This window comes from Gekko japonicus, unplaced genomic scaffold (genome assembly GCF_001447785.1).
Source record: "Gekko japonicus isolate JY-2015 unplaced genomic scaffold, Gekko_japonicus_V1.1 scaffold1345, whole genome shotgun sequence".
NCBI lineage: Eukaryota > Metazoa > Chordata > Lepidosauria > Squamata > Gekkonidae > Gekko > Gekko japonicus.
The window spans coordinates 485,145-498,352 of record NW_015176491.1 but is presented as its reverse complement, the minus strand read 5'-3'; the positions used below and the strand labels follow the sequence as shown (position 1 = coordinate 498,352).

The window sequence follows — 13,208 nt, the reverse complement described above, 5'->3', positions numbered from 1 at the left end:
TTATGGGGAGCCATGGTATTTGGCTGGGGGCTGCTGATCCACTTGGGGCAGGGGGAGTGCTGGTGCGTTGTGCCTTCTCAGCCAAAGCTCGTGTGGTGTAGTGGTTAGAGTGCCGGGCTACGCACCCTTCCCTCAGGATGAGGGTCTCTTCCCTGCAGCAGCTTTCCTTCTGGCTCTGCCCTCTGGAAAGAAAGAACAGCCTTTGCTCTGGCGCCAGCCCTTTTGTTCCCCAGCCCTCTTCTTCCCTATTGGTCAGTTTTGGCTCCAGAACCTCTCAGGGGCTTCTGGGAGTTGTAGGCCCAGCCTCACCTACTGCTAGCCAGGCTCCCTGGGCCTAGTAGGCCTCTGTTGGCACAGCCCAGATCATGACAGAGGCCCAGGTTCAAATCCTGGAATCCACCGTTTTGCGATACTAATGGCAATGGAATAAAGAATTTGTATTTGATGAGGCGGGCATGGGGGAGTGGTTAGAGGGTCAGACCAGGGTCTGCAGGGCTCAAGTTCGAATCCCCACCACCACCACACTCAGCCATGGAAGCCGGCTAGGTGACCTTGGGCCTGTTACACATTCTCGGCCTAACCTACCTCACAGGGTTGTTGAGAGGATTTATTTCGTTCGATTTCGTAACCGCCCTTCCCCGCCTACGCGGGGCTCAGGGCGGTTTACAACAACATGAAATCCAATACAATTTTAAAACCAGTTAAAAACTACAAAATTCCATATTGAAACGTTCAGCATAAGTATAAGGATAACATGGAGAAGGGGGAGATTGGATTTGTACCCCGCCCTTCACTACCCAAAAGAGTCTCAGAGCGTCTTACCATCTCCTTTCCCTTCCCCTCCCCACAACAGACACCCTGTGAGGTAGGTGGTGCTGAGAGAGCTCTCTCGAGGACTGCCCTTGAGAGACCAGCTCTGAGAGAACTTGTGACTGAGCCAAGGTCACACCAGCAGCTGCATGTGGAGGAATGGGGAATCACACCCAGTTCTCTCAGATTAGAGAAGGGGAGAAAAATGGGATCTGCTTTGGGGGCTCCTTGGGGAGAAAGGCCGGGTGTAAATGAAATCGCGGAATAAATTATTCTTTGCACAGTGCATGGCGTGGTGCGGGAGGGACCCCAGGGACTCCGTTCACGGCCCCGGAGACTCTGGAGTTCGCGATCGAACCTTTGCGGAGAGAAAAAGCCGGGTCCGGGTGTCTCTCTTGCACGGGATTGGGCTCCGTTGTGCCAGGAGACCACCGAGGTTTGATGTTTTCTTTTTCCTTTGTAAATCAATGTTTGATATTTGGTAATTTGAGATGAATTAAGCTGATAATTGATGTTTACCAGATCCCACGCCTTGTGTTTGTTCGCCGGTATTTGATCATGAAATATTCATCTCCTCTGATGCCGGCTGGCGGGCGTCTTGGCGTTCTGCGCCCGCGGCGTTGGATGCGTCTGGCCAGCCTGGGGACGGGGTCAGTCTTCAGACAGACAGGTGGGGCTGGTCAGTTCCAAGGCCGGCTTCGAGAGGACGGCTGGGAGGACCGGGAAACCCCCGTCCCGCTGGGCTTCATGGGAGTGGAGCTAAGGGAAATCTGGCAGTGCCAGGCAGCAGGTTTGTGGATAGGGGGCTCCCAGTCAGCCGCCGCCAGCTCCTGGATTGCACAGACTGGGTCAGCCCCTGGAGTGCACAGAATGGGTCAGCCCCTCGCCGCTTCCTCTCAGCAGCTGGGTTGCCAACAGGCCTGGAGAAGAACAGCCCGAAGCTTTATTTATGGCAATCGCATCACCTGGTAAATAGGGCTGCCCGCTCCAGGTTGAGAAATCCCTGGAGATTTGGGGGTAGGGTGGGGTGGAGAATGAGAAGGGCAGGGCTTGGGGAGGGACTTCAGTGGGGTGGAGATTTGGGGGGGTAGACATGTTGTTCTGAAGCAACAGAATAAAGTATGAGTCCAGTGGCACCTTTGGTGTCGTGGTTAAGCGCGCGGACTCTAATCTGGGAGAACCGGGGTTGATTCCCCACTCCTCCACTTGCACCTGGCTGGATGACCTTGGGCAAGCCATAGTTCTGATAAGAGCTGTCCTTGAAAAAGAGCCATTTCTGTCAAGAGCTCTCTCAGCGCCGCTGACCTCCCAAGGTGTCTGTTGTGGGAAGGGGAAGGGAAAGGAGTTTGTAAGCTGCTCTGAGACTCCTCTGGGTAGTGAAGGGCGAGGTATAAATCCAATCTTCTCCTCCTCCTCCTCCTCTTCTTCTTAAATTCTGTTGGGCTATCCGTTTGTGTAGTCTAATACCTGCTGCCTTTATCGTGGAGAGATGGCGAATGGGACTACCATTTAAGCACGGGACGTGTCAATTTGCAGAAAAATAGATGTCCCCCCCCAAAAAAAAGTCTGGCCAAAAACAAAAGGAGGGAAGGAGGGACAGGCCCCCTGCCTCTGACCATGGAGGCCCCATTTAGCCGTCCTGGCCAATCGCATGTGGCGTGTGCTTGGGTCTCCGTCAAAGGCAGAGCAGGGAATAGGACCCGTGCGCATTGTTTTGTCGCTGCCCGGTGCCATTTGCGTCTTCTTTGCAAGGCATTGTGAAAGCGCTGAAATATTCCGAAATATTCCGAAGGAACAGGCTGTGTCAACAAGGCTGCATCTTGGAAACCCGATTTGTGATTCAGAAAAGGATGGCTGAGGAAACAGATGACTGGAGGCAGGGCGGGAGTGGGAAGCGTAAATCAGGATGAATGGCTCCGAGAGAGACAGAGGGGGAGAGAGAGAGAGAGAGAAGGGGGGGGGGGAGTTTCTCTTCCCCCTTTCACAATACCAGCCCTCAGGTCCTCCGGCAAAGCCGATTGGCAGCGGGACAGACAAAAGGAAGTATTTCTTCCTCCGCACAGCACACGTAATTAACTTTACGGAATTCATTACGACAAGATGTGGTGTGATGGCCTCCAACTTTGGGGAAAGGGAGTAGGCAGGGGGTTTTTTTGTCCGTGGTAGCTAAATGGAACCTCCATTCTCAGAGGCAGTGTACCTCCAAAGGCCCAGTTCTGGGAGGGGGGTGGCTGTTGCCCTTGCATCGTGCTTTTAGGATTTCCAGAAGGCTGTCAAACACAGAATGGCCTCTCGGCCTGACCTGGTATAGCCACGGCTCACTGGCAGAGCCTCTGCTTGGCACGCAGGAGGTCCCAGGTTCAGCTAAATGGAACCTCCATTCTCAGAGGCAGTGTACCTCCAAAGGCCCAGTTCTGGGAGGGGGGTGGCTGTTGCCCTTGCATCGTGCTTTTAGGATTTCCAGAAGGCTGTCAAACACAGAATGGCCTCTCGGCCAGACCTGGTACAGCCACGGCTCAGTGGAAGAGCCTCTGCTTGGCACGCAGGAGGTCCCAGGTTCAATCCCCGGCATCTCCAGTTAAAAAGGACCAGGCAGGAGGTGATGGGAGAGACCTCTGCCTGAGACCCTGGAGAGCTGTAAAGAGGGGCTGTGGCTCAGTGGGAGAGCCTCTGCTTGGCACGCAGAAGGTCCCAGGTTCAATCCCCGGCATCTCCAGTTTATATAGGACCAGGCAGGAGGTGATGGGAAAGGCCTCCGCCTGGGACCCCGGGGAGCTGTAAAGGGGGGCTGTGGCTCAGGGGTAGAGCCTCTGCCTGGCATGCAGGAGGTCCCAGGTTCAATCCCCAGCATCTCCAATTTATAAAGGACCAGGCAGGAGGTGATGGGAGAGACCTCCGCCTGAGACCCTGGAGAGCTGTGAAGAGGGGCCGTGACTCAGTGGCAGAGCCTCTGCTTGGCATGCAGAAGGTCCCAGGTTCAATCCCCGGCCTCTCCAGTTTATAAAGGACCAGGTAGGGGCTGATATGAAAGGTTTCCACCTGAGACCCTGGAAAGCGGCTGCCGGTCTGCATAGCCAATGACCTTGAGGCAGCTTCACAGGTTCATGTGTTTAATCTGGGCTCCAGGTTCTTCTCTGATTCCTCAATGTCTCTTCTCCCCTTTGGTGTGTCTCCGCAGCACCTCCCTCGGTCGACGCCATGGAGCACCTCCTGCTGTCCGTCCTGGTGCTCTGCAGCTTGGCCCGGGCCCAGGTGTGCCCCAAGCGCTGCATGTGCCAGAACCTGTCGCCCTCGCTGGCCATCCTCTGCACCAAGACCGGCCTCCTCTTCGTGCCCACGGTGATCGACCGCCGCACAGTGGAGCTGCGCCTGACCGACAACTTCATCACCGTCATCCGCCGCAAGGACTTCTCCAACATGACCAACCTGGTGCACCTCACCCTCTCGCGCAACACCATCAGCCAGATCCTGCCCTCCGCCTTCGCCGACCTGCGCGGGCTGCGGGCCTTGCACCTGGACAACAACCGCCTCCTCTCCATCAGCGGGGAGCAGCTCAAGGGGTTGCCCAACTTGCGCCACCTCATCCTCAGCAATAACCAGCTCCAAGACATCTCCCCCGGGGCCTTCGACGACTTCGTCGGCACTTTGGAGGACCTGGACCTCTCCTACAACAACCTCGTCCAGGTCCCCTGGGACACCATCCAGCGCCTCAACAATGTCAACTCCCTCAACCTCGACCACAACTTGATCGACTACGTCCCCGAGGGGGTCTTCACCAACCTCCTGAAGCTGGCCCGCCTGGACATGACCTCCAACAAGCTGAAAAAGATCCCCCCGGATCCCCTTTTCCTCCGGATCCCCGTGTACGCAAAGTCCAAAGGCTCCCCGCTTTCCTCGTTGGTTCTCAGTTTCGGGGGGAACCCGTTGCACTGCAACTGCGAGCTGTTGTGGCTCCGGAGGCTGACCCGGGAAGACGATTTGGAGACCTGTGCTTCCCCGTCGGACCTCCTGGGGAAATACTTCTGGACTATCCCCGAGGAGGAGTTCATTTGTGAGCCGCCCGTTATCACCCGGCACACGGGGCACTTGGTGGTGACCGAGGGCGAGGCGGCCGTCCTTCGTTGCCGCGGAGCCGGCGACCCGGAGCCGTCCATCCACTGGGTGTCTCCAGAAGGCAAGGTGGTGGCTAACACTTCCCGGACCACCTTTTATGACAACGGCACCCTGGAGATCCTCATCGCCACGGCCCAGGACACCGGGGTCTTCACCTGCATCGCCTCCAACGCAGCGGGGGATGCCACCACCTCTATCGAGCTGCTGGTCAACCCTTTGCCTCACCTGTCCAACGGCACCGCCCCCAAAGTCCCCGCCGCTGCGGGGCCTTCCGACATCCTGACTTCGGCCAAGGCGATCCTCCCTCCCGGGGCTAATGAGACGGGGGCCTCTCAGGAGAAGGGGGTGGTGGCCTCGGAGGTGTCGTCCTCCTCGGCGCTGATCCGCTGGTACCCTCAGTGGCACATCCCTGGCGTTCGGATGTACCAGATCCAGTACAACAGTTCCTCCGACGACACTTTGGTATACAGGTTAGTGGCTCCGGATTTCAAAGTGGTGGGCACTCACGGGGAACGCGTGGGCACACCATGAAATGGCTGAGCGGTCGGGTTAGAACAGATAAAAGGAAGCCCTTCTTCATCCAGAGAGTGATGAACGTGTGGAATTCACGGCCACAGGAAGGGGTGGCTGCTACAAGCATGGATGGCTTCAAGAGGGAATTAGATAAACATATGGAGCAGAGGTCCATCTGTGGCTATGAGCCACAAGATATAGATAGGGACTCTCAGGCTGGGGCAAGGGATGCTCTGTCTTCTTGGTGCTTGGGGGGGGGGCAACAGTGGGAGGGCTTCTGGAGTCCTGGCCCCACTGCTGGACCTCCTGATGGCACCTGGTATTTTTGGCCACTCTGTGACACAGAGTGCTGGACTGGATGGGCCACTGGCCTGATCCAACACTGGCTTCCCTTATGTTCTTATGAATTGGAGAAACATACGGAGCAGGGGTCCATCAGTGGCTATTAGCCACAAGGTATAGATAGGAACTCTCAGTCTGGGGCAAGTGATGCTTTGTCTTCTTGGTGCTTGGGGGGGTGGCAACAGTGGGAGGGCTTCTAGTGTCCTGGCCCCACTGCTGGACCTCCTGAGGGCACCTGGTATTTCTGGCCATTGTGTGACACAGAGTGCTGGACTGGATGGGATTCCTTTCTGAGTAAGTCAGCAGAGTATTAAGAGACTGAGTCCATGGTGTGTATTAAAATATAAAAGTTTACTATAAACCTAACATGGGAAAAAGGTACACAGGATATAAAATAACAAAGAGCTAATATGTCTACATCCTTGCAGCTAAAAGGTAAAACGGGAAGAGCCAAATGGTGTCTCCTTCTCTAGTCAGAACAAAGAGAGGAAAGCGAAACCAATATGCTAAATACTTAGCACCTTGGTTTCCAATCAAACTAGCAAATTAGCTCCAAAGTTCCCAGGCATCCTATTGTCTAAACAGATTGGTTACAAACAAACATGTGACTTAACAAACATCATTAACCCTGTAAATACTGAAGTGTTTTGACTTGTAACACCCAACAATGGGCCACTGGCCTGATCCAACACTGGCTTCTCTGATGTTCTCTTATGTCTGGGGCAAGGGATTCTCTGTATTCTTGGTGCGGGGGGGGGGGCAAGAGTGGGAGGGCTTCTAGTGTCCTGGCCCCGCTGCTGGACCTCCTGAGGGCACCTGGTATTTTTGGCCACTGTGTGACACAGAGTGTTGGACTGGATGGGCCATTGGCCTGATCCAACATTGGCTTCTCTTATGTTCTTATGTGGGTCTTGGGCAATGTTCCTTTAAGCTGTGGAGTCTTGTGAGCAAAAATTCTTCTTTGTGAGCTACTGGCATTAAAGTTGTGAGCGAGCGATTTGGCTGCTGCATAAATTAGTTTGCTCTGTCTGGAGCCCTCCTTCCCGAGCGAAGAGAAAAATGTGTGAGCCGGAGGCTAAAAAACTGTGAGCTTGCTCACACTAACTAAGCTGAGAGGGAACACCGGTCTTGGGCATTTGGCGGGTGTTTGGCCGAGTAGCTCGTAGTGGGTGTTCGGGGCCAAAAAGGGCACCCATCTATTCCAGCATTCCATTTTCTACAGTGGCCAACCAGATGTTTTTGAGAAACCCAACAAATATCGCACAGAGAGTGTCGGTGCCCACACTATGACCCCCCAAGCAAGGGGCATTCCGACATACGCAGCCTTTGCATGTGGAGGTTTCATTCCAGCCTTTGTGGCCACCGGGTCGTTCTTCGTTATTCCCGCTAATCCCCCCTAAGAGTCTAAGCAACTCACACTAGTAACTATCGGGACACGTTTTACTTGATCCGCGTGTATATGCAGTGGAGAAGAAATGCCAATGATTAACTTAAATAGTCTCTGCTACTCAGTTCATTTCATCATGAAATAAAGAGAATCATGAAATAAAGAGAAGAAGGAACAACTCACAGCCCTCCCCCCCCTTTTTAAAAAAGACATTTGCTCAACCAGTTTGGTGTAGTGGTTAGGAGCGTGGACTCTAATCTGGGAGAAGCGGGTGTGATTCCCCACTCCTCCACGTGCAGCTGCTGGTGTGACCTTGGGTCAGTCACAAGTTCTCTCAGAGCTGTTCTCTCAAGGGCAGTCCTCGGGAGAGCTCTCTCAGCCCCACCCACCTCACAGGGTGTCTGTTGTGGGGAGGGGAAGGGAAAGGAGTTTGTGAGCCACTCTGAGACACCTTCGGGTAGTGAAGGGCGGGGTATAAATCCAATCTCTTCTTCTCCACCTCTTTCACATGCAGCTGCTGGTGTGACCTTGGGTCACTCACAAGTTCTCTCAGAGCTGTTCTCTCAAGGGCAGTCCTTGGGAGAGCTCTCTCGGCCCCACCTACCTCCCAGGGTGTCTGTTGTGGGGAGGGGAATGGAAGGGGATTGTGAGCCCCTCTGAGACTCCTTTGGGTAGTGAAGGGCGGGGTATAAATCCAGTCTTTTCTTCTTCTTGTGTGTGACGGGGTGGGGCTAGATTCTAGAAGGGTGAGGTCCCCAGAGGCAGGCCTGCACGGACCCCTTTGTGGGTCCCTTTCCATGTGGGTCGCCTTTCAGTGGGAAGAACGATGGCCTTCGCCTGGAGCCAGGGCCCCGGTGAGACCGAAGCTCGCGGCTGCTGCCCCCGGGCGCTTCGGTGCCTTTGCCCTTGTGGCAGGGAGAGGCAGCAATTCTCTTGTCACGATGAGCATTTGGGAAATATGCAGCGGAGGAGAGGGCGGAAGGAAGCTCTGTGTGGCATGGCACCACGGCCTCATGCACTTCCTCGAGGTCCTCGTTCCTGCCCCCCCCCCTGCGTTCCAAGCTGTGCCCAGTTCAGGAAACCAAATCTAATCAGGGATTCCCCTCTTGACTTTTTCGCCTGCGGTGGTGAAGGGGAAAGGGGCAGCCGGGCTCTACGAACGAGCTGGGAGGGAATCGTCTGGTGCAAACACCGGGCCAGATCTTGGAGGCCTGTCTTAGTTTCTTTGTCCTCCCAGCGCCCGGGGAGCCCCGACACAGACCCTGCTGCCCAGCTCGTGTGAAACGGCCACCGGGTTAATTCACTGGAACCTCTTTCCTTAATCCACCGGAACACAAGCTGAACCGTGAGACGCGATTTCACGTGCTGATTTTCTGCAGATCAGGGTGATGTTAAAGGCAGGGGAACATCAGAAGAGCCTTGCTGGGTCAGACCAACAGTCCATCTAGTCCAGCATTCACACAGTGGCTAAACCAGTTCCTTTGCACTGCCAACAACGGGACATAGAGGCCGAGGCCGTCCCCTGATGTTGCCTCCTGGCACTGGGGTTCAGAGGATTAGTGCCTCTGAATGTGGCGGTTCCCTTTGGCCACCATAGTTAGTAGCTGCTGATAGACCTCTCCTTCCTGAATCGGTCCCATCCCCTTTTAAAGCTGTCTACACCTGTGGCCATCACTACATCCTCTGGCAGCGAATTCCACATTTGAATCACATGCTGTGTAAAGAAGTATTTAAGGGCATCAGAAGAGCCCTGTTGGATCAGACCAGCAGTCCCATCTAGTCCAGCATCCTGTCTCATCCAGTGGCCAACCAGTTCCTTTGGACAGCCAACAACAGGACATAGAGGCCGAGGCCTTCCCCTGATGTTGCCTCCTGGCACTGGGGTTCAGAGGATTAGTGCCACTGAATGGGGAGGTTCCCTTTAGCCGCCATAGTTAGTAGCTGCTGATAGACCTCTCCTCCCTGAATCCGTCTGATCCCCTTTTAAAGCTCTCTTCATCTGTGGCCATCACTACATCCTCTGGCAGCGAATTCCACATTTGAATCACAGCATCCCATCCCACACAGTGGGCAACCTGTTCCTCTGGAGGGCCAACAACAGGGCAGAGAGGCCGAGCCCTTTCCCTGAGAAGGACCTCAGAAGAGCCCTGCTGGTTCAGACCAATAGTCCACCTAGTCCAGCCTCCTGCCTCACACAGGGGCCAGCCAGTTCCTCTGGAGGGCCAACAACAGGGCAGAGAGGCCAAGGCCTTCCCCTGAGAAGGACATCAGAAGAGCCCTGCTGGATCAGACCAGAGGTCCATCTAGTCCAGCCTCCCGTCTCACACAGGGGCCAACCAGTTCCTCCGTAGGGCCAACAACAGGGCAGAGAGGCCGAGGCCTTCCCCTGAGAAGAACCTCAGAAGAGCCCTGCTGGATCAGACCAATAGCCCATCTAGTCCAGCCTCCCGTCTCACACAGGGGCCAACCAGTTCCTCTGGAGGGCCAGCAACAGGCCACAGAGGCCGAGGCCTTCCCCTGATGTGGCCTCCTATTCCTTTTGTCCATCCTGAACCTACTGACCATAAGCTTCACTGGATGCCCTCGAGGTCTAGTATTTTGGGAGAGGGAGAAAAAGTTCTCTTGGTCAGCTCTCTCCACCCCGTGCATAATTTTATAAACCTCTGTCACATGTCCCCCCCCCCCTTAAGTCGTCTCTTTTATAAACTAAAAAGTCCGAGAGACTCTTCAGCTGTTCCGCATAGGGAAGGTGCTCCAAACCCCCTAATCATCCTGATTTGCGCAGGAGCAGGCCAGATTGTGTTTTTCCTGAGCAGCTGGCAAGCGGAGCCCGTGGTCCGGGCAGTCTCTTTCAAGTTCAGCGCCGCTGTACAAGATGGCGGAAGGAGCCGTCCTCTCGTTTGAAGAAGCGAGGGTCCTTGCTTGCAGCGGCGTGGCTTCGAAATGCCTATGCAGCTGTTGTGAATTCTGTGCGCCATCTCATTATCGGTTGTGGATTCTGATGGATTAAGGGAAGCAACTTGAGTGAATCCCGCTCCGCAACGCCCTCGCCTCCCTCCTGGCATCTCTCCTGCGGGGGTTTTGCAGCCTCCTGCAGGTATGGGGGACAACCCCCTCCCCAGTTTAGCTGACTTTCCCAGAAACTCCCCCCACCCACCCACTCACGGTGCCATTTCAACCTTGACTCTCTGCCACGCCCGTGAAGGCGCGATGATTACCCATAATGCCTCGGATGTGCGGCTCTCCTGGCCTTTTGAAATCAGGCTCGGATAATGTTGCCTTTTTTACCTTCTGAAATTCTCCTCTCTGGAGAGCAAGGGAGAATAATTTATAAGCTGCTGGAGCAGAAGACTCACACACGGTGATCAGTGGAAGCTGGGGGGGGGGTTTTGTCCTTTTCATCTCTTGCACATCCTTGGGACTCTGCTGAGTTATCCTTGCCGGGGGGAGGGAGGGAGAGGAGGGGGGCTGGGATGCCGGCGAGTTGGCTGAGGTCGACGGGCGGGCCCGAGAGCGCGTGCTGCTGCGATTCGGCGAGGTGGCGACCAGAGTTGCAGAATGGGGCGCCAGGTGCAGAATCGCCATTTCCTAGAGAATCTCTGTTTATCGTCTTGCAATATTCCGCAAAGGTGACTTCTCTCGACTTTGTGGTTCCAGAGATTCAACTCGAGCGGGTGAAGGTCGTGATGTTTGGTGACGTTGCGGGCGCCTCGGGGACGGCACGGAAGCTTTTTAGTGGTGGGGGCGGCAGCGGCGCTCATGCCCGGCAGGACTGCGTGCGCCTTCCCGGCTATTAGCAGAAGCGAAATAAATTATGCAAAGTGAGGGTAATCATGCAAATGAGCTTGATTTGCGGCATTCGATACAGGTCACTGAATCGAGGGTCTTCCTTGTTGCGTTTGGGTCCCCTTGCCACAGGGATTTTTTAAAATCTTCATGTGGAGTTCACACGGCATCAGCGAAGGGCGATGTTCCCTGAGAGGGGGCCGGCAAAGACCGTCTCCTTTAACAGCCCGAGGTTGCCAACTGGCCTGGAGCAAAGAAAAAATGCCTTGTCCCTTTGACAGAGGGTTATGTCTGTGGAGGAGAATTCGGTTGGGTATTTCTCACACTTGCCATCTGCGGTGGTACAAAGTCCAGGAACAGCTGCAATCTCACGATTCTGGGGCATTAGATCAGCTCTCAGGATGTAAGTTTGGTGTAGCGGTTAAGTGTGCGGACTCTAATCTGGGAGAACCGAGTTTGATTCCCCACTCCTCCACTTGCACCTGCTGGATGACCTGGGGCAAGCCTTAGTTCTGACAAGAGCTGTCCTTGAAAAAGAGCAGTTTCTGTCAAGAGCTCTCTCAGCCCCGACTACCTCACAGGGTGTCTGTTGTGGGGAGGGGAAGGGAAAGGAGTTTGTCAGCCGCTCTGAGACACCTTTGGGTAGTGAAGGGTGGGGTATAAATCCAATCTCTTCTTCTCTTCTGCTTCTAAGTGGTGGAGTTCCCCTCTCTTTATGAAGCTGAGCATGTCCCCCCCCAAAATTAAATTTGCATTATATTTAAATCTGAAGAATGAGCACTGCCCGCCTTCACCTGTGTTTCTGTGTGATTTCCTGAAGAATCATCAGGAAGGAGGCCCAGGGCAGAGACTCATGGGAGATGCGACAAGCAACCTCTGTTGAGGGAAGGTCCTCCTCGGCACCTCAGCTTTGCTAGCGACTGAACTGTCTGGTCGCAACCAATGCGGGGTAACCCTCCCACAGTGGAGGCTGAGTGGAAGGAGGCAGGGTGGAAACGGTAACTCATGCAGAGTCACAGTAGGCAACCTCCTTTTGGGTTTGCGGGTCACTGGAGCCCCTCATGAACCGGTTTACTTAGAAGGGCGCTGTCCCTGGCACAAGTTGGCGAATTAGTGGAAGAGGATGTCGCTTCCCATTGATGTAATCTTCCTGGCACCATCTCATAAGAACATAAGAGAAGCCAGTGTTGGATGAGGCCAAAGGCCCATCTAGTCCAACACTCTGTGTCACACAGTGGCCAGAAATACCAGGGGCCATCAGGAGGTCCAGCAGTGGGGCCAGGACATTAGAAGCCCTCCCACTTTTGTCCCCCCCCAAGCGCCAAGAATACAGAGCATCACCTGCCCCAGACTGAGAGTTCCTATCTATACCTTGTGGCTAATAGCCACTGCTGGGCCTCTGCTCCATATGCTTATCTAATTCCCTCTTGAAGCTGTCTATGCTTGTAGCCGCCACCACCTCCTGTGGCAGTGAATTCCAAGTGTTCATCACTCTTTGGGTGAAGAAGGACTTCCTTTGATCTGTTCCAACCCGACTACTCAGCCATTTCATTGAGTGCCCAGGAGTTCTTGTCTTGTGAAAAAGAGAGAAAAGTCCTTCTTTCTTGACCTGCTCTATCCCAGGCATAATGTTGTCAACCTCGATCATGTCACCCCTCAGCCGTCGTTTCTTCAAAGAGCCCCAAGCGCTTTAATCCTTTCTTCATAGGGAAAGTGTTCCAACTCTTTTATCATTCTACTTTCCTGCACTTTTCCCAGTGCTAGAATATCCTTCCTGGAGTGTGGTCCCTGGAAACAGGAAACAGGTTGAAGGAAAATACGTGGGTTAGAGTTGCCCTTCAGGTGGCGGTGCTAAGGGGCAGTGTACTCGGTACATGCTCAGGGTGCTGCTGTCTGCTTCAGGTTTAGTTCTTGGGTGGGTGGGTCCCCCCCCCCAATTACCAATCCAATTACCAATATTGCCTGCCTATTAACAAATGGATTCTGCTCTTCTTCCAAAATGCTCAGAATGGCACAGGAAGTTCTTCCTTCCCCCATTGTATCTTTACCATCACTCTGTGAGGTAGGTCAGGCAGAGAGAGAGAGAGAGAGAGAGAGAGAGAGAGAGAGAGAGAGACCCCTGCTCAAGGGCACCCAGCTTTTGTTTTAAGGCTGGGTTGGAGGAAGAGTGGACTAGATCCCTGCCCCAGGGAGATTGCAGTTTTCATTGAATGAGCACAGCAGGGGAGGCTAGGGGGTGGGAAGGAGGCAGAGGCTG

At 54.4% G+C, this 13,208-nt stretch overlaps 1 protein-coding gene across 1 annotated transcript in view; it reads left to right on the top strand.

Moving 5' to 3' along the window:
* Positions 1-3,991: 3,991 nt before the first annotated feature.
* Positions 3,992-13,208, top strand: part of LOC107123904 (leucine-rich repeat and fibronectin type III domain-containing protein 1-like protein) — a 26,998-nt gene continuing 17,781 nt past the window's right edge. The window contains exon 1 of the mRNA XM_015427250.1: positions 3,992-5,393. Within this exon, the coding sequence (XP_015282736.1) occupies positions 4,009-5,393 (1,385 nt within the window). The 5' untranslated portion in view covers positions 3,992-4,008. The remainder of the gene's footprint in view (positions 5,394-13,208) is intronic.